The sequence below is a fragment of the Vanellus vanellus genome, assembly GCF_965231255.1.
Source record: "Vanellus vanellus genome assembly, chromosome: 1".
NCBI lineage: Eukaryota > Metazoa > Chordata > Aves > Charadriiformes > Charadriidae > Vanellus > Vanellus vanellus.
The window spans coordinates 125,881,632-125,903,973 of NC_138905.1; the positions used below are offsets into that span (position 1 = coordinate 125,881,632).

General features: G+C 35.4%; 2 protein-coding genes across 3 annotated transcripts in view; one reads left to right on the forward strand and one right to left on the reverse strand.

Annotated features, from left to right (window-relative positions):
• The window catches only part of CASK (calcium/calmodulin dependent serine protein kinase), a gene marked incomplete at its 5' end in the record, with an annotated part of 227,731 nt that overhangs the window by 96,676 nt on the left and 108,713 nt on the right, over positions 1-22,342 (forward strand). For both annotated transcript variants that reach the window (XM_082494540.1, XM_082494541.1), the window contains 2 exons: positions 8,531-8,608; positions 9,258-9,330. In XM_082494540.1, coding sequence (XP_082350666.1) covers positions 8,531-8,608; positions 9,258-9,330 — 151 coding nt within the window. The remainder of the gene's footprint in view (positions 1-8,530; positions 8,609-9,257; positions 9,331-22,342) is intronic.
• Positions 16,366-17,475, reverse strand: GPR82 (G protein-coupled receptor 82; the record flags this gene model as incomplete). The annotated part of the gene is made up of 1 exon (XM_082489493.1): positions 16,366-17,475. The coding sequence occupies one exon, from the start codon at positions 17,473-17,475 to the stop codon at positions 16,441-16,443; it is 1,035 nt and encodes a 344-aa protein (XP_082345619.1). The 3' UTR covers positions 16,366-16,440.

A 22,342-nucleotide genomic window follows, 5' to 3' on the forward strand; every position in this document is an offset into this window, starting at 1 on the left:
TAGCTCAGAAGTCTTGAGTGCTATGAAAAATGTCCCAAACAAAAAAAATTGTCATACTGGCTAAGGGGCTAACATCAGGCTGATTCTTTACAGTGTGCTTTCTAAGGGCAGACATGGTGTTCATTGATGGCTACTGTATCCCTAATAGGGTATATGAGAACAAGTTAAAAATCTACTCCTAGTTGTCATCTTTGGGTAACTGATGGTATTCTGTTCCAGTTGTGAAATTCTGTTTGTTTTTTATCCAGACTTTCTTTAGCACTGCTTTCCCTTTACTAGATAAGAAATTAAAGCTTATTGGAGTATTTAAGTATTCTTGTAAATCGATATACCCATGCACATCACATGAAAAGAGGCATTTGACTAAAAGATATGTTTTGGAAGCTTGAATGTAAGAATTTAGTTACCATTGGCATATGGAAGGGTGAACAAAGAATGACTTTTCAGCAGTGTGCAGGTATTTTTCAATCGACAGTGAGAAACAAAATGGAGGGCAGCTCCTAAATGGCCATATTCCTTCTTTGAGGGAAAATTATTAGTCCTTCTTGCGTTAGGTTTTAGCTAACTGGGAAGGACAAAAACAGACATGCAGAGTGCTAATTTGTGCATCTTCTGTATTTATCTTCCTTGTCTTCTCTGTACCTACCAGGTCATCTCTTTATGTTCCTCATGCATGCATTCCTAGGTGGCTGGGCATATGTGTTTATACCTCTACTTTCTCTAATCTTCCTGCATTGTTTTTTCTAATGCATTTGGCCTGCTTACACTGGAGCAAGCCACATCATGCCAGTGTGTTAGGTCAAATTGGCATGTCCACTAGAGCCGAATACTTGACTTGAGATATGCACTTAAAAATAATTCTCACGTTAGTTTTACCTTTGACGCAGAGAAGAAGTTTAATGGTAACAGGAAAAAAAAAAAAAAGTTGTAAATCTGAAAATTGTTGCTTGAAAGTCTTCTGCTTTTTTTTAGGTGAGTTATAAACTTATGATTGTGTTGAAATAATTGTTTCATGCTTTCCTTTCTGTAAGTTTTGATTCAATACTGACTTTGGTTTTCATTGTGTAAATCCCAAACCGTGGACCAAGGGACTTTAATTATACTATTATGAAATAATTATGTACAACTTGGGGAGACATACTGTGATAATTAACGAGATTTTGAACTGGAAAAAAGGTTTTGCTTCTATTTTTACCATACCAATAGCTCAGAAATATGAGACAAAAGCAGTAATTATTTTTTAATGACAAGCCTATTATCATTTATGTTTGTATACATAAAAAATAAGTCTAAACGATTAGGATTACTACACAAATACTGTACCTGACTTCAGGCCACATGAAAGAAGGAAATATGAGGCTAAATGATTTGCAGGATAATAATGCCTTACCATCTCATGTGTCCTTGTCTCCCTTGTACACTACAAGACGTCACTCTTTTGTAACAGTGATAGAAAATGAGACAATAGGAACACCTGTGCTCAAAATGTAGCAGGGAACGGAAGAGTTTTGGGCGTGATGTGTTATGCTGAAGGGGGTTCTTTAGTAAAGTGATTCAAGAGAAGACTGATGTTTGCTGTGGAGTAAGACTGCATTGTCTGAGTGGTATACTCTCTTACGTGACCATACCATTTTGTGACCGTATTAAGAAACTTGTAGTTAGTAGAAAAGCATCTATGTATTTGTAGGCAAGTTATTTTCCCTTGTACTGCTTTCTGTTTATTATGCTATTGTTATAACAAACTTAACTGCTTTGCAACTAAGTTCTGTCTACAGTGATAAAATATATTTTATTAGGGTTTAGTTATTCTGAAATGACAGAAAAGTGGAAGACAACAGGGATCTGCAGAGGAGATATAAGCCCAGCTGATCATGGGCCTTTTGTGGACTGGCGGATGCTTTGCATGAAAATTAATTCATGTCCAGCACATGAAATGCATGCAATAACCAAACCTAAAACTTCGTGCCATCAGCTGCAGATAAATAATACAAAGGCCCACTACTGTTTCATGAGCTTTTAGCTACATGGAGCGGCTGCTAAAATGGCTGTGAATATCTTTCCAAATCTATTGTTAGGAAGAAGTACAAGTTAAATATGCAAATGCAGCATGTATCTGATAACAAGAGAGGATACCACTCAGGAAAAAATACAGAAAAAATCTGTGCCCAATTTTGAAAAATTTTGTTGCAATAAACATCAAAAAAATAAAGTCACAATTCATAGAAGTACTGATGGACACGAACAGTAGCAATGAAGTTTAACACCAAAAAATCAGCTATGTTTTTAACCACTACTTATACACAAATTGAAGCATTTTTTAGAATGTGGTTAACATGTTGCGTTACCAGTAGGTTGCCATTAGCCATTAGGTACTGCTGTAATAAACTGCATAGAAGCAGTTGGCTGTAATAGATGAAGCGCATGTGTAGAGTAAGAAGCAGTACCTGTCCCAGAAAGTCTTATTCTTAAAGTAAAATTATTATTTTAGAAGTGTGTGCCTGTGCCAAGTGATTTCCCCCACGCATACCCCCCAGCTGCTCCCCAGAAGGGTAATGGACTCTTTCCACAAATGGAAGGCATCTCTTCCATGCTCTAGAGAGACCTTGCATCTGACGTAGGGCCAACTCTAGTCTTTATCACACAGTTGCAATTTTCTTTCCCGTTCTGCGGTGTTATTTGCTGACAGCTGTATATCAAGTGATCAATCATTTAGTATTGAGTTAACTGTGACCTTTTACCTAATACAAGCATGTATTCAATACAAGTACATCAAACAGATATTTTACAATGTTAAAAGAGATGAAAGCGATTATTTTTTTTAAAGTCTGTTCTTTGCAAAGAACAAACTAATATGCAAAACTCTCCTGCTATTTAAGAATTCCATTTATGAAATGGGGTGCAATCTGGTTTCTTTTGCATTTGTTCAATAATGTGCTATTCTAGACAGTGCTGTCCCTGTCACATGATGTTTGCTTGCTAGTTTATGCATGTCGGGGGGGAGGGACACTGGTATTACACAGAATGCTGTTTTCTGTTTGATATGTAACTATCACTTTTGCTTTTATAGTCTATTGCTTGTTACTTTTTTTTTCTAATGGCCATTGGTCTTTATAAATAAGAATACTTTGAGACGGGTCAGCTACTTGCAATATTTGTAAAACAAAGCAAATATTCCATTTGAAGTGTCTGAAAACCATGTTTTGTACTTGGAGTACATTATATGCAGTTTATCCTCAGTGTAATCAAGTATGTGGACTTAGAGTACTTACCTTTCGTGCTGAAGAACTCGGGTATAGGAGTAGTGAGTGGATTGCAGATAAATTAATATCTGGTTATTTGCAGAATATTGTCTCACTACTATACATAGGTGGTTTTGCTTTTCTTAGAGAGATTTATCTCTTGGGACATTAGAAGAAATGATCTTCCTTAAATTTACCAGTTAGGCTGTATATGTAGTTATATATATATAACATTGCTGTTTAACTTAGCTAACGTGTAAAAATGCTTTAGTTTTAAAATCTCAAATTCATAAAAGCAATACTTTAAAATGGTTGCACTTACTTAGGTTTATGTTAAGCATAAGCTGATGAGTGTTTAAATGACGTTTAATCATGTGGCTTTGTTGAAGTGTTAAGAAAAAAATAAAGGAAAAAAAATAATGCTATCTATTTATTCTGCTTTGTTACAATACTGTGAAATAGCACAGCTTCTTAGTTTATGGAGTGAAACATTTTTTTGATTATTTTACTAATATTTTCCTAATCATGTTAGGAATCCAGTTACGGTTTTATTTTTAAAAGGAGTCTCACCTGTAGTCCTTTATCTTTTATATGGCTTTACTGTACTTCTCTTCTTTCATACTTGCATAATGCATTATCGAGGATAAAAATAAGTCTAAGTGTTAACTTTTTTAAAAGTAAAATCAAAAGAAACTAAAATCTGTATTTTTCACCCCGAAACAGGTTGCTGTGGTTACTCTTTGACCTTGATGAAACTCACATTTACATTGTGTTTTGTATTGGAGATTTTTTGTTCTTTTTTCAATGTGTTATGCATATTACTTGTGGACGCAAAGTTTAGGCAATTATCTGGTCTGTGTATGCAGTTTCTTTTGTCCCCAGTAGCCTCTTGATAGCCTATTGACTGATTACAGTCAAAGGAAGTGATAGAGAATTTAAAGCTAACTTGTGTTTGAGGAAAGAGATAGCAGGTTTTCATGTTACATTTGCTTAATATTTCCTGATTTCATTCATTTGATGGACAGGAATTAATATAATAGGAAACCGGACTTCATTAGTTTTAATGCTTAAAGAGCAATCTTGGGGGCTTTTCTGTTGACAAGGCCAGACTTTGAAATCAAGCTTTTTATCTTGGATGAAATTTTGGCTCTTTCATAGTAAGTAGCAAAATTTGGCAGGGCAACTGAGAATTCAGAGCATTGAGACATTGATGCATTGAGATTTCAGCATTTATTAGAACTAATTGTCACAGGCTGCTAAGTTGCATTATTTCAGCAAAGCTTCAGAAGACCCACTTTTAAGCAAAATTAACTGGTAGAAGTCAATATAAAATGTTGGTGCATATACTTGTATTTTCAAAAGTTTGTATAAACATGAAGTAATTCACACAGCATTGCTATAAAGTGAGTATATGGCCTTATGATAGTGGCTGACACATGGGGCTTTTAACATGAAATTGGAGTATGGATTAAACATTTCAGCTCAGGTGCAGTACTGCTTTTATATTACCACCAAAACCAGTGCTTTTTAAGGATGCATATGTTCTTTCTTTCATGTAGTTAATAATCTGGTTGGACCATTGCTAGGAAATTGCTTCCAAGCACACCTATTTAGAATTACTTACTTCTAAGATCATCTTCTACACAGTGATTTAGGAACTAAGTATTACCCAGTGAAGTTTGTCTGTTGTTTGTGACTAAATGGAATGAGTTAGTGTAGGAAAAGCACTGAAATTCATCTCTTGGCTGCCAGCAAGGTTCTAAAAATGTCTCAATCTAAAGTACCGAAAAGCCTCTACACAGATGTTGAGATGGTGAACTCATTTAAACCCTGGATGCATGGACAATATATAGGAAATAAGAGTTTCTGTACTTTTTTGTTCTGATTTTCATGTTACTATGTTACTACACAGGGCTTCGAGAAAAGTTAACACTGTATTTTTTTTTTAAGTTAATTTGTGGCAGTTTATTTGTAGTAATTGAAAATGGTAAGTATATAAAAACCAAGTGAAGGAAAAAATGCCATTGTGCACAGGCCTTTAACATACATGGTATAAAATTCAGTAAACTTGGTTATAAGCAATACACCAAGTCTGTATTATTATTATTATTATTATTATTATTATTATTATTATTATTATTATTATTATTATGGTAATATTCAATTCCCTAAAGCAGTGCTTCTCAAACTTTCTGATTCTTCATTAATAAATAAAGTTGAAGGCCACACCTTAGTAGGTCATCTGCAAATTCAAAGATATCATACACCAGTATTAAAATGGAGATCTCTTCTGGAGTATACTGTCTGTTCTTCACAGTGACTATGAGCCTAAAAACAGCTTTCTGCATTGAATATGGCTCAGGAGTAAACTTTCTGGGCAATCTGCAACTTAGCATCAGCTTTGTGCAGAACAGTAGAAAGATTTTCAAGGTGCACAGTAGCACTGATGAGAGCTGTGGAAAGAAACATTAATTCAAAGGGCTGAGATCCAGGCACGGTTCTGCTAAAAATCAGTAGTAGAATATGGGGAATTGGGGGACATAGTTCATACTGATACCCTAAACAATTCAGGTGTGGTGGTGTCTGTTAACTCCCTGTTCAGAGTTGCTTTAGCTGGCACTTTCAGTGTAAATACCATAAACTGGCCTAGTCGGTTTATGTGGGTTCCGTGACTGCCCTCTACTGGTATCAGACGATTCTCTCTCAGGTGACGAGTGTCCTGTAATTTTACCAACTTTTTTTGCATCTTCCACTTATGTCTTCAACAGGCGTATATCTGTGTGTGTGTGTATTTTAGTGAATTTTAACTTTTTTATTATTATTATTTTTATGGTTTTCACATGCCTAACGCTGGTAGTCCTTGCAAAACCTTGAGATTTCCTGAACTTTTATTTCATCCATATCTCAAAACTTTAATGCTCTGGCATCGTGTAAGCCTTTCAGTTTCTGTAAAGTCATCTTTGAAGTGGTTATGATATTGCTCAGTTCTTAGTCTGTTAGAGCACTGAATTTTCTGGGATTTTTTTATAACTGAGGCTGATTCCTGCTTTTGCAGCCACAGCTAGATAAAAGTCTCATAAGATTTGCAGATAAAATTCAACATCATCGGGGTTATACAAATCCCTATTTATACATAAAGAAAAATCTGCTCTTAAAGTAAGATTTTTGCCTTGAAAAAGTAGCCAGTTGAAGTCAGAGATTAAAATACACCTGCCATATATTTCTGCTTTTGAGATCAACAGACTTCATCTTAATGGAATAAAACTTTCAAACGTTACTTACTGCTCACAGTCTGTAGCTGTTTTTAATATCAACATAATTTAAACTAATTGAAAAATATTTCCAAAAAAAAAATCCAAACTGCCACTTACTGTTACAAAATTTAAATGAAAAATGTTGGTATGTATATGTGGGAGGCAGAAATACATGTTAAAGACCATTCTGATTATAAACACCTTGTTTAATAGAAAAGTTAGTGTAAAGCAATGGCACTCTTGGCTCAGTGTCTCAGCAGCTACTGATACTGCTAAAAGTCTAGAGTGCCTCTGGATCTTTATTCGTCTGTAGTTTGCAAGAAGTCAGAGTGAAATTAGTCTTCTAAAGGGTTCTGCTGCTTCATGAGAATGTCACCTTCTAATTTTTGGTAGTTAACCACACAGTTTGTATGTCCTACAGTGCTTGGTGTTGCTCAGGTTTCAGTTGTTTCCCATTTAGCTGAAATAAATTGTTGTGAGGAAGCATTGAAAGGGCGATTGACATGAGGGTTTTTTTCAGTGAGCTAACTAAATCCAGATTTATGCTGTTCTCATTGAACCTGACCCCATTGCTGCTCTACAGGACTATGTATGGTGCCACACAGGGTAGTCTCCGTCTGAATGATATTTAGCTATGTATACAGACTACCTGTATGAATTTGAGCAGCACTACTGGGAAAAAATCATGCAGTGGAATATGTTGATGCAGTGATGAGCAGTCATGGCTTGGCAATATGGGGTTTTGATTTGTGGGACTTGTTAAATCTGAAGATGGTACCAGGTGCTGAAATAAGGAATCTTTCTTTTCACCTACTTAAATGAATAAGCATTTCTTTTGGTCACCAGTCTCTCTTATAGTTGTCAGTGCTCTGTCTGCACAATAGTGTATTTTGCGTGGAGATACATTTTGGATTCATTTGGGAATTAAAACTTCTGCACGTTGCTTGTGACTCTTGAAGCAGAAGTTTTGCATTGCAGGTGTATAACAAAGCAAAAGTGGGTATTCTGGATAGCTTATGAAAATGGCCCTGATAATGTTGGCTTTCTAGATGCTTTGCAAATTCTGCTTCTCCCCGTGCCTCCTTGAGTCTTTGGTGGAGAGAAAAAAGAAAAGGTGTGAAGCCTGAAAATGACACATTACAATCAATATATTCACAAGTGCCTTGTTAAGCATGAATTATGTGATTTTTGTTGTTCCTGTTAAGTCTTGTATTCTGTCCTTGCCCCACCAAGCAATGAATATTTTTTAGATTTAAATCTGCCTTATGTTACTTACAGGAGAAAGAAAAGGAGGGCAATTATGCCACACCAAGCTGTTTTGGTTTTAGAGAAATAGTATTCTAATTTTAGCCTAAGGACTATTAATATATGTGCATCTAAAAGTGTTATACTACTCATTGTGGGAAGTTAGGTTATCAGAAAGAAGATAGACAGTTAGGAAGAACAGGAACAAAGTATCAAATATCAGAGCTAGTGATATAGTATGCCTGCTGTCACTGTTTTCAGGTGCCTTCAGAGAGGCTGTGAGGCATAAAATATCTTCTTGACTCCTTGATTAGCCTTACGAGAATGTTACTGGAAATACTATACTACATTTCTATGGTATTTTTTAAAGTCTTCATTTAGAATTCAGTTTGAGTAAGATTTTTCTGTAACTAACTACAGTCTATATTATAGAGTTGCACTTCGAATGCTTTTAAGAACACAATGTAATAAAGTGTATTAATTGTTAACATGCAGAATCTTCTTGTATAGGGCATTGACTTTCTGCTGTCTTGCATACCTTGTTCAATGAGCAGTTTAAGCAATAGAAGAAATGTTTGGTTTTGCTAATATTTTGAGACAACTGTTACATGATGGTTAACTTGTGGCAAGCCATGTTCTATTAGATTACCTATTAAATACTATTTTAGTTAGTAATGCATTGTACATGTATACAGAGATTTACATAGTGGATAAAATAGATTTTGGGAGCATTTTTTGTGTAACTGAGTGTAGTTATCTGTCTTAACCATTTTTTCCTCTTTTTACCTGCAGTATGGATGGAGCAGACCTGTGTTTTGAAATTGTGAAGAGAGCAGATGCTGGATTTGTGTACAGCGAGGCTGTAGCCAGGTAGGTATTATAATTTTAATTAATCCCACAGGATAAATGGAAAAGAATGGAATATACTGTTGTACAATCTGGTAGCTAAAAGTTAGCTAATACTATCAATAATCCTGTTTCCATAGTCTGAATGTTTATTAAAATAATTAGCACAATAAATGTAGAATTCGGAGCATTTTGTCATTTCCTAGTTGTGTATTTGGATGGGATTATTGAATAAAAAGTATTTCACATCCAATACTTAATTCTCCTCTGCCTCTTATGGATCTCTCATACAACAGCATTAGGTGACTTCCCTGACAGGTGTGTTTTATTGGTCTTGCTAGATGGAGTCGTCTTTTTTATTTTTCTTTTTTTATGGATCACTTTATTTATGGTTACTTCAGCTTTTCACTTATGAGGTAAACTAAAATCAAAGATTCTATATAATTGCAGAAGGACAACAAAACCTAATGTCCTACTGTCAGAATAATCCTCAAGCTTTAGACGTTATTATTCCATTATTATAAACACAAACTCCGTTGTCCTGAACGCTGAATATTTAAGTTTAAGTTGGTTGATTAGTTTTATATAATTAGAGTCTTAAAACTTAGTTTGTTTTATGTGTATAGTAATTTTTCCTGCAGGCTTGTCACGTATGATGTTTTTGTTTTTTCAGTCATTACATGAGACAGATATTGGAAGCTCTACGTTACTGTCATGATAATAATATAATTCACAGGGATGTGAAGGTAAGGGGTTTCGATTTCTTCTTTTCTTCACCACAATAATACAAACTACTTAATTTTGATTTCTGTAATTTAGGGGAAGGGAAGGCTGTGGAAAAGGAGGCTATATTTGCTGAATGTGTGTTTACTCTTACTGTGTCATGTAAGATTAAAGCCCATCTCTAATTCCATCAATAAAGAACATTTAGGAGGTCTTTATTCACATATTACATACGCATTTGATTGCAACTTACTTTAAAAGTCAGTTGAATTTCTAGTTTATGAATATTCATATGAAATCCACTTGCTTTTTTTTCTTGTTAGGAAAATGTGTGTATAAATTAATTGCATAAATTAAACTGGAATTGGTAGATTAATGGCATCATTTTGACAGTGTAATGACAGTCTTCATCCAAACTAAGATTTCAAAGAGATATGCATGGTTAAACACTACAATATTGGTAGTATTATCTACTTTTTTCAAGCAGTCTTAAACATTTATTATTGTGAAAATTTATCTAATACAAACAAGTTTGGGACAAGAAATACAATGTTTAAGAACAGCATATGTACATACTCTTTGAGCTCATGAATTTTCTACTATTTCTGTGGTTATTTATGGAACTAGTTTATCCCAAAGTAATTGGGAGTTTTAACCTAAGTGGGCTTAACTCTCTTCAAATCAGTCTAAAGTAGTGTAAACCAGCACAGTATTTCATTTTGGAAAAAACAGTGCAGAAATAGAACTATAGGGTTTGGGTGTAGAACATATTAAGCTAACTGCAATATCCCAGCTCTAGATGTCACTGTAGACATTGTTTTGAAAGGAAGTGGACTAAATGACACGTTTCCAAATTATCTAAATGGATGAAAGTGTATTAATAAAAATCTGTAAGGTTGATATAGTCATACTACATTTTTTTTCCCCGCTTAAGTTTTCTGTAAATGTTATTTTGAACTGCAAAATGTTTGATTGTTATCTGATGCACAGGAAAATTTGCATCTTATAGTCCCTGTAAGAATTAGGTATCTTTTAGCCACTTTTGTGCTCCCTTAGCTCTCAACTGATTAGGAAGAGTTAGACAGGAATACTTCAGTTTGCTGTAGTCTTGTGTCAGAAACTTCACCTGACTTCTGTAAATGACAAGATCTATTGAAGTTTCTGGAGCACTATATGACTGCAGCCTGTGATAAACTCTCATGTGCCCCAGATTCACCTCTTATGGCAGATTTAAAACATGAAAACTTTCACAAGATGGCCTGTAGTTGTCTTAATTTCCTTCACTGCTCTGTGAGACCAGATGCTTCTTGCACCTCTATATATCATTTGAGCCCCTTCAATGCTGTTTAAAGGCTTTATAATCAGTGACAATTGCACCTTTGCTTCACCTTCAGTTGATGCGATCATGCATTCATTCACTCACTGCTTGGAAGTTGGATCATGTGATAAGGAAAGTAGAAAATGCTAATGCAGGAAGGTGGAAAACTCAAGACAGCTATGCATCAGAAATGTGAATATAAAAAACATTTTCCCTTACCACAACATTTATTCCTGTTTTGCCAACCTAGTGATATAGGTTCATATAGGTTCACCTAGTGAACTCAGCCATTCCCTTTATTCTTTCAGAACCTTGCTGTGTCAGAAAGACCCAAAAGATGGTTACCAAAAGTAGCAACATTGAAATGGGGTCTTTTCCAATACAGAATGTTATTACACAGTAGTTCATATACAGAACTATCATCATGTAAGAGAACAAAAGAAGGGGAATAGGAGTAATATGGGTCTGAAATGGGATGTCTACCTTCTTCCATAAAACACTTACTAGAGTATGAGCACCATTTGTCACTGAAGTCGGCCACTTTCTCATAAGCTGTTAGTATTAGACAATAATGAAAGTATTTTGTTAAGGTAGTCATTAAAAAGTGATGAATGGTAGAGGACCTTTAAAACAGGACAAAGAATTAGGAGGAAAATGGCCTATCTCTTTCCTCCAAATCTCTACCATGCTGTATTCTGTCCTGCAAAATAGTGTTTTCTCTTACTTCACCTTTAGGAACATGAAAGTAACAAATTGGGTTAATTCTGCATTAAAGTGGTTCTTCTCTTAAAGTAAATACAACTGAAGATAGTTCCCTTGTAAGGGACAACATTTTTATTACAGGCAATAATGCATACCTTGAGATATAATGGAACTAAAACCAAGTAATCAAAATGTGCTCTGTAGCTGTAATCTGTCTTCAAGAAAGAGAAAAATTAAGAGTATGACTCTGCAACTCTTACCTGCGAAGGGTACCACTGATTGTTGAACTTCCTTAAGTTTTGTGCTATAGAATTATTGTAATAATTATGATTTTAAAAGCTAGAAGTGGTGGTTTCGTTATAAGTAGGTGAACTTGAATATTTCGAATCTCTATGGCCATTAATGTGGTGTAGAATACCTAAAGCAGCATTGTGCTTTTAGCACAGTCACATTTGGTCAGCGTTCAATATTTTGAGTTGTTATATTCTCAGCACATGGGAAAAAGTTGCTTTATCTTGTCTTGACAATTTCACTGAGTTACCTGTTAGTAAGAGGATAGACTAACGTTGATCTTGATAGAAGACTTTTGTGCTAGTTACTGAAAGTAGAATGTGATTCAGCTCAAGATATAGACTGTTTAAGTATTGTATAAGTTATGAAGCAGGACAGTTTTCTATAAAACGTGCATTTCTGTAGTGTTTATTGCATATTTTGTCACCCGTTCATTTATGCAATAACTTCAATGGAATGTTTTTTGTATCGGTATAACATCAAGAGGTTTTGCAATCTGCAGTTAGCCTATATTGTGATGCTTATGTATCATTTTATATAGTTGCTGAAATCTTGTTATAAAAAAAACTTTTAATATAATTGATACAAGAGTAGTTTAATCACATCAAGAGCTTTATTTGCTGGGGTTTTATCCTTAATTCACTCCAAATACTCCAACTTTGTTCTATGATTTCCCTGTAGTTTGAGTGCTTGTATATGTTTCTGTGATCAGTAAAATGCTTGGTGTGCGGCTGGAGTCAGGGCAAGCTTGTGGGCTAAATGTAGATATCCAAGATTTTTATTGTAGGTTTATCTCAATCAGTATGAATGCTTGTTTCCAACATGTGATCATCTAAATAGATAAAACTGCTAAATCAAAAATACACGGATTCTGCCTTCTCTACTGTTAAGATTCAGTTCAATATTTCAGTGACTGGAAGTAAAAACACTTTCCAGAGAGCAGGATTAAGCATTACACAGTGTTGTGCGTCATACACAAATCTTAGTTGGTCCAGGTGACTTGAGACTTGATCTGTGAATAGAACTTAATTAACTATGTGAATTCTGATAGCGCGCTCAGTTACCACTTTTGTTGATTTGCCTAAACTACTTGTGGTTAGGCACTTCAGACTTCTCCAGTAGAGTTCAAGACTCTCATACTTCTACTTTTAGGTATATCTAGAAAATGAGTAAGGCTTGTACATATGAGTTTGTGTTTGTTTATGTAAGTGTATATTCAACTATATAAAAAATAACCAGAATAGAAGCTCTTCTTTAAGACTATCTTCTCTTTCCAATCTTTGGATATCCAAAACACGAAATCTCTTGCATATTACGTTCCTTCTACTCTTTTCACTTTGGTATGGGACCTGTTTTATGCTTTCCGGGGACAGTCAGTAATAACTGGTGCTTTTTCTGTATTTTCTAGAAGCTATTATTTCCTTGAGAAACAGTGGCAACTGCTTTGTGAGGATTTTGTTAGATATTAAATTGTTAAAATGTCGTTAAGGCCGCAGAATCAATAGCTGAGTTAGAATTAAGGTGTTCTATCTGGCCATGTTTTTTTGAGGAGCAGTTCCTCATTCAATGCAGAAGTTGAGGCTCCAAGAATAAACCTATATTTTTTTCTCAATGGTTCTTCAGGTGGTGCTTTCCCATCCCCTCCACCCCCCACTCCCCATTTATGTCTACTTGTGTGCATACACTTCCTATCTCAGAGTCCCTATTTCTTGTTTTGTCCTGCCCCTGTTTTTCCTGTTTTGTCCTAGTGTACTTTTAGCTGGCTGCTGGGTGTTTAGAGGCAGTTTTGCTGTGAAGTATATTTATGCTGCTTGGCCTGTTTAGAGCTCAACTTCTACATGCTCTCTGACCAGGAAGTTTATATATTCCAGTCATTTGCGCAGCCAGACAGAAAACATGCATCTTCTAATCGATGAGCTGGCCACCTATGCAGCACGTTGGAATGGGTTGACCAGAATGTAGCCGGACACTTGCAGCCTTTAAAAATACTTTGGAAACCATGTGCTGTGCATATTTGCCTTAGGATTTTGTGTTCCCTGCTAGGGAAAGGAATTATTCTATTTTTTTATTATGAAATTCAGAATCACTTGCTAACTTCTGATTTGGCACCAGGATGTCTAAGCAGCACAAGAAGTTCAGCGCATGAGCTGTGTTTTGCTGAAGTATTTCTCTCTCTCTCCCACATGCCTTTCTGTTCTGGGGGATTTTTCCTCCATGAACTATTCTGTCAAATGCTAGACTGATGTATTACTCAATTTGTAGTTTCTCAAATTGCCTGATACTGCACAAAGGCTTTTCCACTTTTCTTAAAACAAGAAAAACTTTCATGCAGTTCAAAAATTAAAGGAGATATATTGAACACACTACACAGGGAAAAAATAAAGTATGTTTTTTGATACTATGTCGAAATGGTGGAATGGGATCTTGCTAAGAGTCTATCGCAAAGTTGTATTTCATTAGTAGTTCCTGAAGTTTCATCCGTTTTGTCGCCTTTTTGATAAATGCAGCACTGGGGGACAAGTGGTTGTGACTAGAAAAGTGGAGAAAGAATGGCTTAACCTATGCTGCCATCAAAAACTATATTTAGAACAACATCCACAGGCAGGCACTCTGCTGAGATATCCTAACAACTGCTTTCACTATAAAATATATTAAAGGAGGGACAGAAGTTAGTGGGTTCTCAGTTTGGGCCTGTGCAAATTATAGGAACACATTGGTAGTGAACAAGTTTGCTCACCCAGACTGACAGCTGATCTAAAACCAGTCATCTAAGCAGCACTGTGCCATCTGGAGGATTAAACTGCTTGATTCTGTCCTGCTATAGGTACTGGGCCATTGGTTGTGTGGCACAAGTCAAACACCCACCCACACAAACCAGCTTCCCATGCTCAAGGACTTGTGTTCGCAGAGCAACTTTCCTACAGTGCTTTGTAGAATTAGAGCTGCCCGCTTCGGGTTTTTCTTTAAGTCATGTGCTAGACATCACATGGGAATCCTGTGAAATAAACAATCACTAAATTCTGTTATCGCAGGTAACATTAAATAAAATACTACATTCCTGTGACTTTCTGTCTTTTTCACTTGCTCCTTTATTTAACTTCTGCGGAACACGCAGCAGCTGTCCAATGATATGAAGTCGTGAGGTCCCTCCTAGAGAAGACCTAATATTTTGTGTCTACTGGCACTTAGGTCGGTTTAGTGTACCTGTCATGCAACTCAGTAGTAAGGTTGGGAAGACAGAATTGCTCACTTTGTTGTGAAGTTTTGGGTGAGTGATAGGTTTCTTAGAATACCTAGTATTTTATAGCACTTTTTATACTTAGTAAACCCTGCTTTATCTCAGTTGCAAAGAAGATTGTAAAAGGGAAAAGACCATTATGTAATCTTAAATGTCTTCTACAAAATGATTCAAAATAATTGAAATCTCTGCTTAAGTCATCATGATATTATAACTTCTAAAGTTTGAAAAAAACCCCACCACAATCTCCCATTTTGCACTGCTCTCATACTGTTAATTAAATGTTTATCATTAAATATATTTTTGTATACCAGTAAATAATAAGTATTTATGTTTTTACTAATTAAGCCATAGAATTTACCTCACAAGATTAGGCTAGGAATATGGAAATTCCAGTGGCTTGTTTTGTTGTTTGTTTGGTTTTTTTTAAATCGTAAGTAGTACCAGATTATATGGAATAAGTATATAGCACTTCTGGGTGAGTGTGGTGTCCTGAGTACACAAAGGCTGCGTAGCAATAAGGAAGCCGCTGCCTCAGCTGTTGAACATGACTGCAGTGGATAAGACTGCAAGAATAAATGATTCCTGAGGAAGCTACAGAGCATGTATAAAACCCATTCTTCTCAAACGATAAGTAAAATCTTAGGCCACCATAGTTTCTCTTCGTCTGTGGATGCTTCACTCCTGCAGGTTATCCATCACCATCAAAACTTTCTCTTCAGAGTCACTCTGTTGCAGATGTAACTTCAGTAACACTGCAACCACAATAGGAAATGTAGAGCAGGGCGATAAAGTAATTAAATCTTAAATCTGAGATTTCTGCTATTTTAGTACAAAGCTGTAGTAAAGCTTTTCCTGTGAAGGCTAGAATAAAAAAAGAGCATAATTGCTTAACACCGTCTCTTAATTCTAAAAAAAAGTTACTATAGCAAAACTAATGTGATGGGCACGTAACAGCATTTTTCAGTATCTTTGGAGTAAGATGTCATCAAGAACTCTTTATGCACTAAAGAGTTTTAGCATCTCGTGATGCGTTCCCCATTAAAAAAGAATAATAATCAACCTTCTAACCAAAAACTCCTGGAAAAACAAAACACTAATCTTGAATATGGTTTGTAGTTCTCTCTGTGTATGCTTCCTTAAGCCTTTGATACGTGGGTCACCCATTCCAGTGAAAACACCTGTTCAGCCTTTTTTATGAAGGAAACCCATGTCTAAAACCTGGGACTCCTATTGATGAGAAAAGAGAACTGGGTTCTCAATTTAAGCCTAGTTTCTGCTGCCGCCTTTGGAATTTATGTAGAAAACTGTCTATAAGTCAAACATAAAATGTCTTTTACATTGCGTGGATAAAGGGATATTACACAGTTCACTGTATACATTGGTTGGATTCATTTGAATATACACATTGGATTTATTATGGCTAATGTTGATGTAGCAAGCAAAGATAATTTGAAAAAAAATATACAGGTAATATGTTATCATTTTATTTAAATATTTACCATTTCATATCAAAGTTTGGGTTTAGGTAGTTAAAATAAGTTTATTGTTACTTATATTCTACTAAAATCTTTCCATATTCGTTCACATTTCGGGAGTCTTTTTAGTGAAAATATCAGCTTTACGATTGTGGTGTTCTGGTGCGGATTTTGTGAACAGGCCATACAGACTTTTCTTAAATGTTTTGTCTAGCAGAAGGATTATAATTGGATCTAAACTACTCTTAGCAGCAGCAAGACAAGTAAGGAAATTTTTAATTTCCACTAGATAGTTTAACCTTGGGCAGTCATTATTTATAAGCAGTACATAAAAAATTGGCCTAAAAATATGATATGGAAGAAAGCAGACAGTCAATATCATCTGGATGACAAGAATATTTCTTTTCACTGTACTGTAAATTAGATGTTTTTCTCCAATACAGGTATTTTTTTGTATTTTACTCAGATGTTTGTTAAGAGAATAGTATGAGAACAAAACAGTCATAAAAGATGCATAAAAACATGCAGTGGCAACAGAAGCTGCAATCCTTGTGGTAAATTCACCAACTTCTACCATAAAGTTGTAGCATTTCTGAACATCTTCCGTAGCCTTTGCCTGGACATTATATGTTATAGCTATTATTGTTATGCAAACCACAGTAAGCCATATAGTGATGCACAAATATTTAGCAAATTTTGGCTGACGAAACTTTTCAAGTACACATCTGTGAAAGTTTTCATTAACTGCTGGAGAGTATTGTGTGTCACTATTTTTCTTCAGTGTTGCATACTGACTTAGAGCAGTTGAACATAGAATTATAATCGTAACATACATACTGACATGCATAATGAGAGTCCCAAGGTGATTTGCTATTCTACATGCTACAGACTCATATGCCCATTGGTACCCTCTTGCAAAATAGGCAGCCAGAAAAGGCATTGTGCTACATACGAGTAAATTTGCAGCGACAAGGTTTCCCAGGTAAATGTACTGTGTTCTTTTTGCGGGTGCTTGCTTTGAAAATATCCAGGCCGCAAGAATATTTCCAAAACTTCCAGCAGGAAATAGCAAAGAGTAGATGACTGGTAGAGCTACAGTAGTAGCTAACGATGGCTGAAGAGGACACGTTGAATTTCTCATTTATGCCGGTATTTCTTGAATGAATGCTCAGAACTGAAATACAATTAAAAGAGTTATTCTTCTGTAACATGCATCTAACATCTCTTTTATTCTTTGCTCTTATTTTAACTGTCCCTTTGTTTCCCCTAGTTTTCAGTATTACTAACTGCTTTTTGCCCTCTGGGGTTATCCTCTTGGGTTTGCATGAGATTACTGTTTGGATGTTCTCTTCCACTGAGATTTTGTAAAGAAAAGTTGGCTGATGTTAAACCCCGGAGATTTTACATACATAGAATCTAATAAAATAAATGAGGAAACAGGAGGTTCAAGCTAGGGTCTGACAATAACTTGTGTGGTCTTGGTTTATTTCTATTTTAAATAACCAAAATAAGTGCAAAGTATTACTTGATTTGCAGAAGTGCAGGATATCCTGTACCTCTGTTTAGGTACAAATTAAACTGTGCATGATGCAGGAATCTGACTAGATGCATTTGTTTTGTGCTGGTGTCTTTTAATGTTGCTTTGTTCAGAGCTCTACTCTTAGATATACATATTATGTAAACAATTCAGTCTGTATTTTTAAACATATGAAATGGTTGTTGAAAACTGCATTATATGTATTTTTCCCAAGTTCAGTTTTCAATCTTTTCTCCATTTCCAGACTGAAAATAAGAAACCAAAGATCTATACAGTGACTGCATATAAAAACTGGCATTTCATCTTACTAACCTGTAGTGAAAAGGGATTTTATTGTTGTATGGATACTATTTTAGTGAAGTGTATTCTAGTTAGCTTTTGTTCCATATAAAATTATATGGGGAAAAAAAAGATTTCAAACTTAGACTGATAATGATTTTTTTTAATAAGCTGTAACCAAATAAACTCAGATACCCAAAAGGATTCAGTGTAGCTATGATAAAAAGCCCAGACACCAAGTTTGTTAGATAGCAAAGAGTTGTAAAAATCATATTTAAAAATTATGCTGTTGGCCATGTTTGGCAACTTGCAAATTAAATTAACTTTTATAGCTGTTGCATTTAGTGTACACTAAGTCCCATATGGATTGCTGAACCAAAATGTATTAAATTCTTTCATTACAATGAGTTAAATTCACAAAGTAATTGTTGAATTCAGTCATTTAGAAGTCTAATGATCATTTTTTGTGTCAGTGACCAAATTTTGTCAGGTGAAACAAAGAAGTAGTAGTTTTAAGCTTACCTATGCAATCTGCAGGCACCTTCCTTGCAGAGGAAATTTTTCTGTCTGATGTCCTTTTTATCTCTACTGCTGCAATGAAAAGGATGATATTTGAATCTGGAAAGCACAGTTAAGAACAGTATCTCTCTGACATAAGTAGGTTTTCAGAATGTACACTTTTCTTTTACAGTGACAAAAAGCAGATAGGCGTTTAAAGTTCAGACAAGATGATGTTGTCTGTGCAAAAAAGACTCTGAAATTAGGTCAGGATGCTGCTCCATTAGAGAAATAAAAAGAATGAGATAGTGTGGAAGAGTGATTGTAACAGTCCTTTTGGTCATGTAGTTACGGCACAGAAACGCCTTACAATCCTTTATATAGTGCTTTCCTCTTTTGAGGGGTGGAGAGATTGTTGCTGTCATTCTCTACAGGACTGCCCACTTTCCAGTGTGTGTGTGGGGGGGGAAAGTTGCTATTTTAACCACAAAAAACTTGTCTTTTCAATGGCATTTAACTGTTCTTCAGCTCCAAGAGCTATCACAAAGCTAACTCTGTTCCTGAAGCCCACATGCAATAATACTGTATCCATGTGTGTCCTCATATAAGTAACCAAATGAACACATCTCATATGTCTAGTCAGGTGATGGATTTTGTGGAAGCAATTTGCACCTGATGCATTCTAGTCATCAGTTGGGGAAAACTGACTCGGTATCCAAAAAATAAAGTATTATATACAAATCGTCCAGGAACGTGCACAAGACTATTTCCCTCCTCCACAGGAAAGACTTGATCACAGATTGGTCAAACTCTCTTTAGCCCTGCAGAGTTTGAGACCTTTGAATTTCCTTCTGTCTGATACATCTGTGGTTGTCAGATACAGCTTTTCAACAGCTATAAATAAGTTCCTTTATGAGAACAGAGGAGATACCATATAAAAACTTCTGCAATTTTGGTAAGGTTCTTGTTTTTTTAGCTTTGGTTTATGTTGAAACATACACTTTGAGAATCTACCTCAGTAATCTAGTATCAATTTTAATGTTCAATCTCATTATAATTTTATTTTTTTTTTACTAAAATGATGGACATGTATGCTGGCCTACTATTTAGACTACATAGCTGATCTCTTTTAAGATTTAATTTAAGTGAGGGAAACTTGCTATGAAGTTTTAGTTGTTAGTTTGTAATGGCAGTAATTACTTTGCATGTACTTTAATTCTTGTTCCTGTTAGATTTAGTTATACGTTATTTTTATTTTTTCCACTTTTGAATGTATAGTTATATTTAAAAATGTTCTAACAGAAAGAGTCTTGGATTATTTGAATATTTAATAATCTCTTAAGTATTCTCAGAAGTCCTTGTTACTGTGGTGTTCCATCCAGGTTTAGACGCAAGAATGCATATCCTGAAAACTGTGAAGAGGATACATGCCAAAAAATGGTGTGAGCAATTCCAGTTGTCAGGAGGTTTTTTTAATTATTATTTGATTGGTTATTAACTGTAGCCTTTGGTATTTATAATTCAATGACCATAACTCTTGCTGTAGGAAGAGACAATGCTACATGTTTTTTCTGAATTATTGTATGATAATAGATTATAGTGAATTACAGTCTATCAGACTACATTTTGGAACTGATTAATGAGATGAATAACAAAGGAATGGGATATTATAAATTTAAAAAAACAAACAACCAGAAAAATACAGTTAGAGCTGGTTCTAAGCTGTAGTAAGCACCTCCCTTATTCTTTTAGTGGACTATTTCCATTCACCTAACTTATAAACGGCATATTTTATCTAAAATATATTTGATGATATTCAAATCGTACAAGTACATCTTTTATGTAATTAAGTTCTTCATAGTGACCTTCACATGCATTCTTCACCTCAGTTATTTGTGTTTTCTGTAGTCTTAAGCCACGGTCACTTTCTAATTTATACACATTGCTAGGTTTTAGATACCAGTAAGCAGCATATCATAGAATGGTTATGTTGCATTTTGCCATTGTGTGCAGACAACTTATTTTGCAGTTCCAAAGCAAAAAACCAGGGAAATTTCCAGTGGTGAAAGGTATTTCAGTCAGCCATTTATAACCCATACCTAGCATGTTATGTAATACAATCATATATGACAAAGTGATCCACTTGCAGGCTGCCTGGCCTCTTCCTCTCCCCTCTGCCTGCTTGAGATGAGAGAAGACAGCCTAGTCTACCTCAGATCTCCTTGTGCCTGTCACAAACCAAATGGAGAAGTGGACTGTTCCTGCTGTGCAATGGAATATATAACGTGTTAGCAGCAGTTGCCCCATGTAGGATGGAAGAAGGCAGCAGCTCGGTTCCCTCTGCCTCCTGGAGCAGTCCTCCTCTCTCTGCTGTGGAAGGCCCAAAAGATGCACTCAGTCTCTGCATCTGGAAGGATGGAAGGCAACTGCTGAAGATAGGTCACAGAAAAGTGTGCGTCCCTGGGTATGGCTGCCATGGATGTTGAGGATGAATGATACTGAACAAATGTATAGCGTGCAGCAGCCTTTAACATGGGATTTAATTTCATGTACTTTGATTTTGATCTACTCTATGGCATTTAATATCAAGATAAGTCTCCAAGATGCACTGGCTACTACACAAGTGCAATCCATATTTTCTTTCAAAAAAAATCATTTACCAAGTAGCTTGCCTAGAACTTGGACTTTTTGACTTTGACTTTGACTTTTGACTTAGTTTTGTTGGGGATTTTTTTTTCCTTAAACATTAAAGTTGAAAGGTTTTTTGGCCACATAAACTCTTAACAGATGCACTACATGATAACCATTTTCATTTGGACATCTCTATCAGGAGAGTTGTTGCAGAGCACCATGGTTCCTCTCTGCCTGCTCATCAGCTTTCCATGCAGGGGTGACCCAACATGAGCGGAGCGTAGCTCTTCTCCTGACTTGATATAAGGCGAATTTTAGCTGTAGTCAGTATATATATTAATATTGTAAGAAGTGTTTATCAAAGCAAAATCATCTAAGCTCATGCTTAAATCTGCTCTAGTTGAGTCAAATACTATGCTGAATCAGTGAAGATAAAATAGTTGGCAGGTTTGAGCTGGGTCTGTGTTTGCTGTTCAGTAATGATTTGTTTTCACCAGTTTTAGAACTATCCTTGTGGTTCAGCAAAGTAGACCCAGAATGAAAGTTCTTACGTTTGATGAATTACAAGTGTATGCAGTATAACTCTGTGGCATCATTAGGGTTATAGAAATGGGGATATATTGCACTCATAGCTTCAATTCTTTGGTTGTCATAAAATATGCGACGTTAACAGTTTCACAGGCTCTGGGTAGCTGTTTTACTTAGACAAAACACAAGCCAAGCAATGTTTTTTAGGCAGGAAAACTTAGCTTGAGGTTGCCAATACAAAAATAATCTTCCAGTATTTTTATACTTCAGGTCTTTAATGCTAAATACTTTGTATTTTCCCCAATGTCATACTTTGTGCAGCTCCCAGAGGCCTCTTTAACTGTATTTGCTTCTAAAAAAAAATTGGCTGTTTATTGGTCATGATGATTTTTACTTTTAACTTCAGAAATCAGTTTTTAATGTGACAACTGCGTTGATCATAATGGGAAAGCTTTCTTTGTGTTTTTCTGCACCATACTATAATCTGTGTTTTTTCAAGTTAAACATGTTTGTGTATAACGGTTTTTTGGCTTTT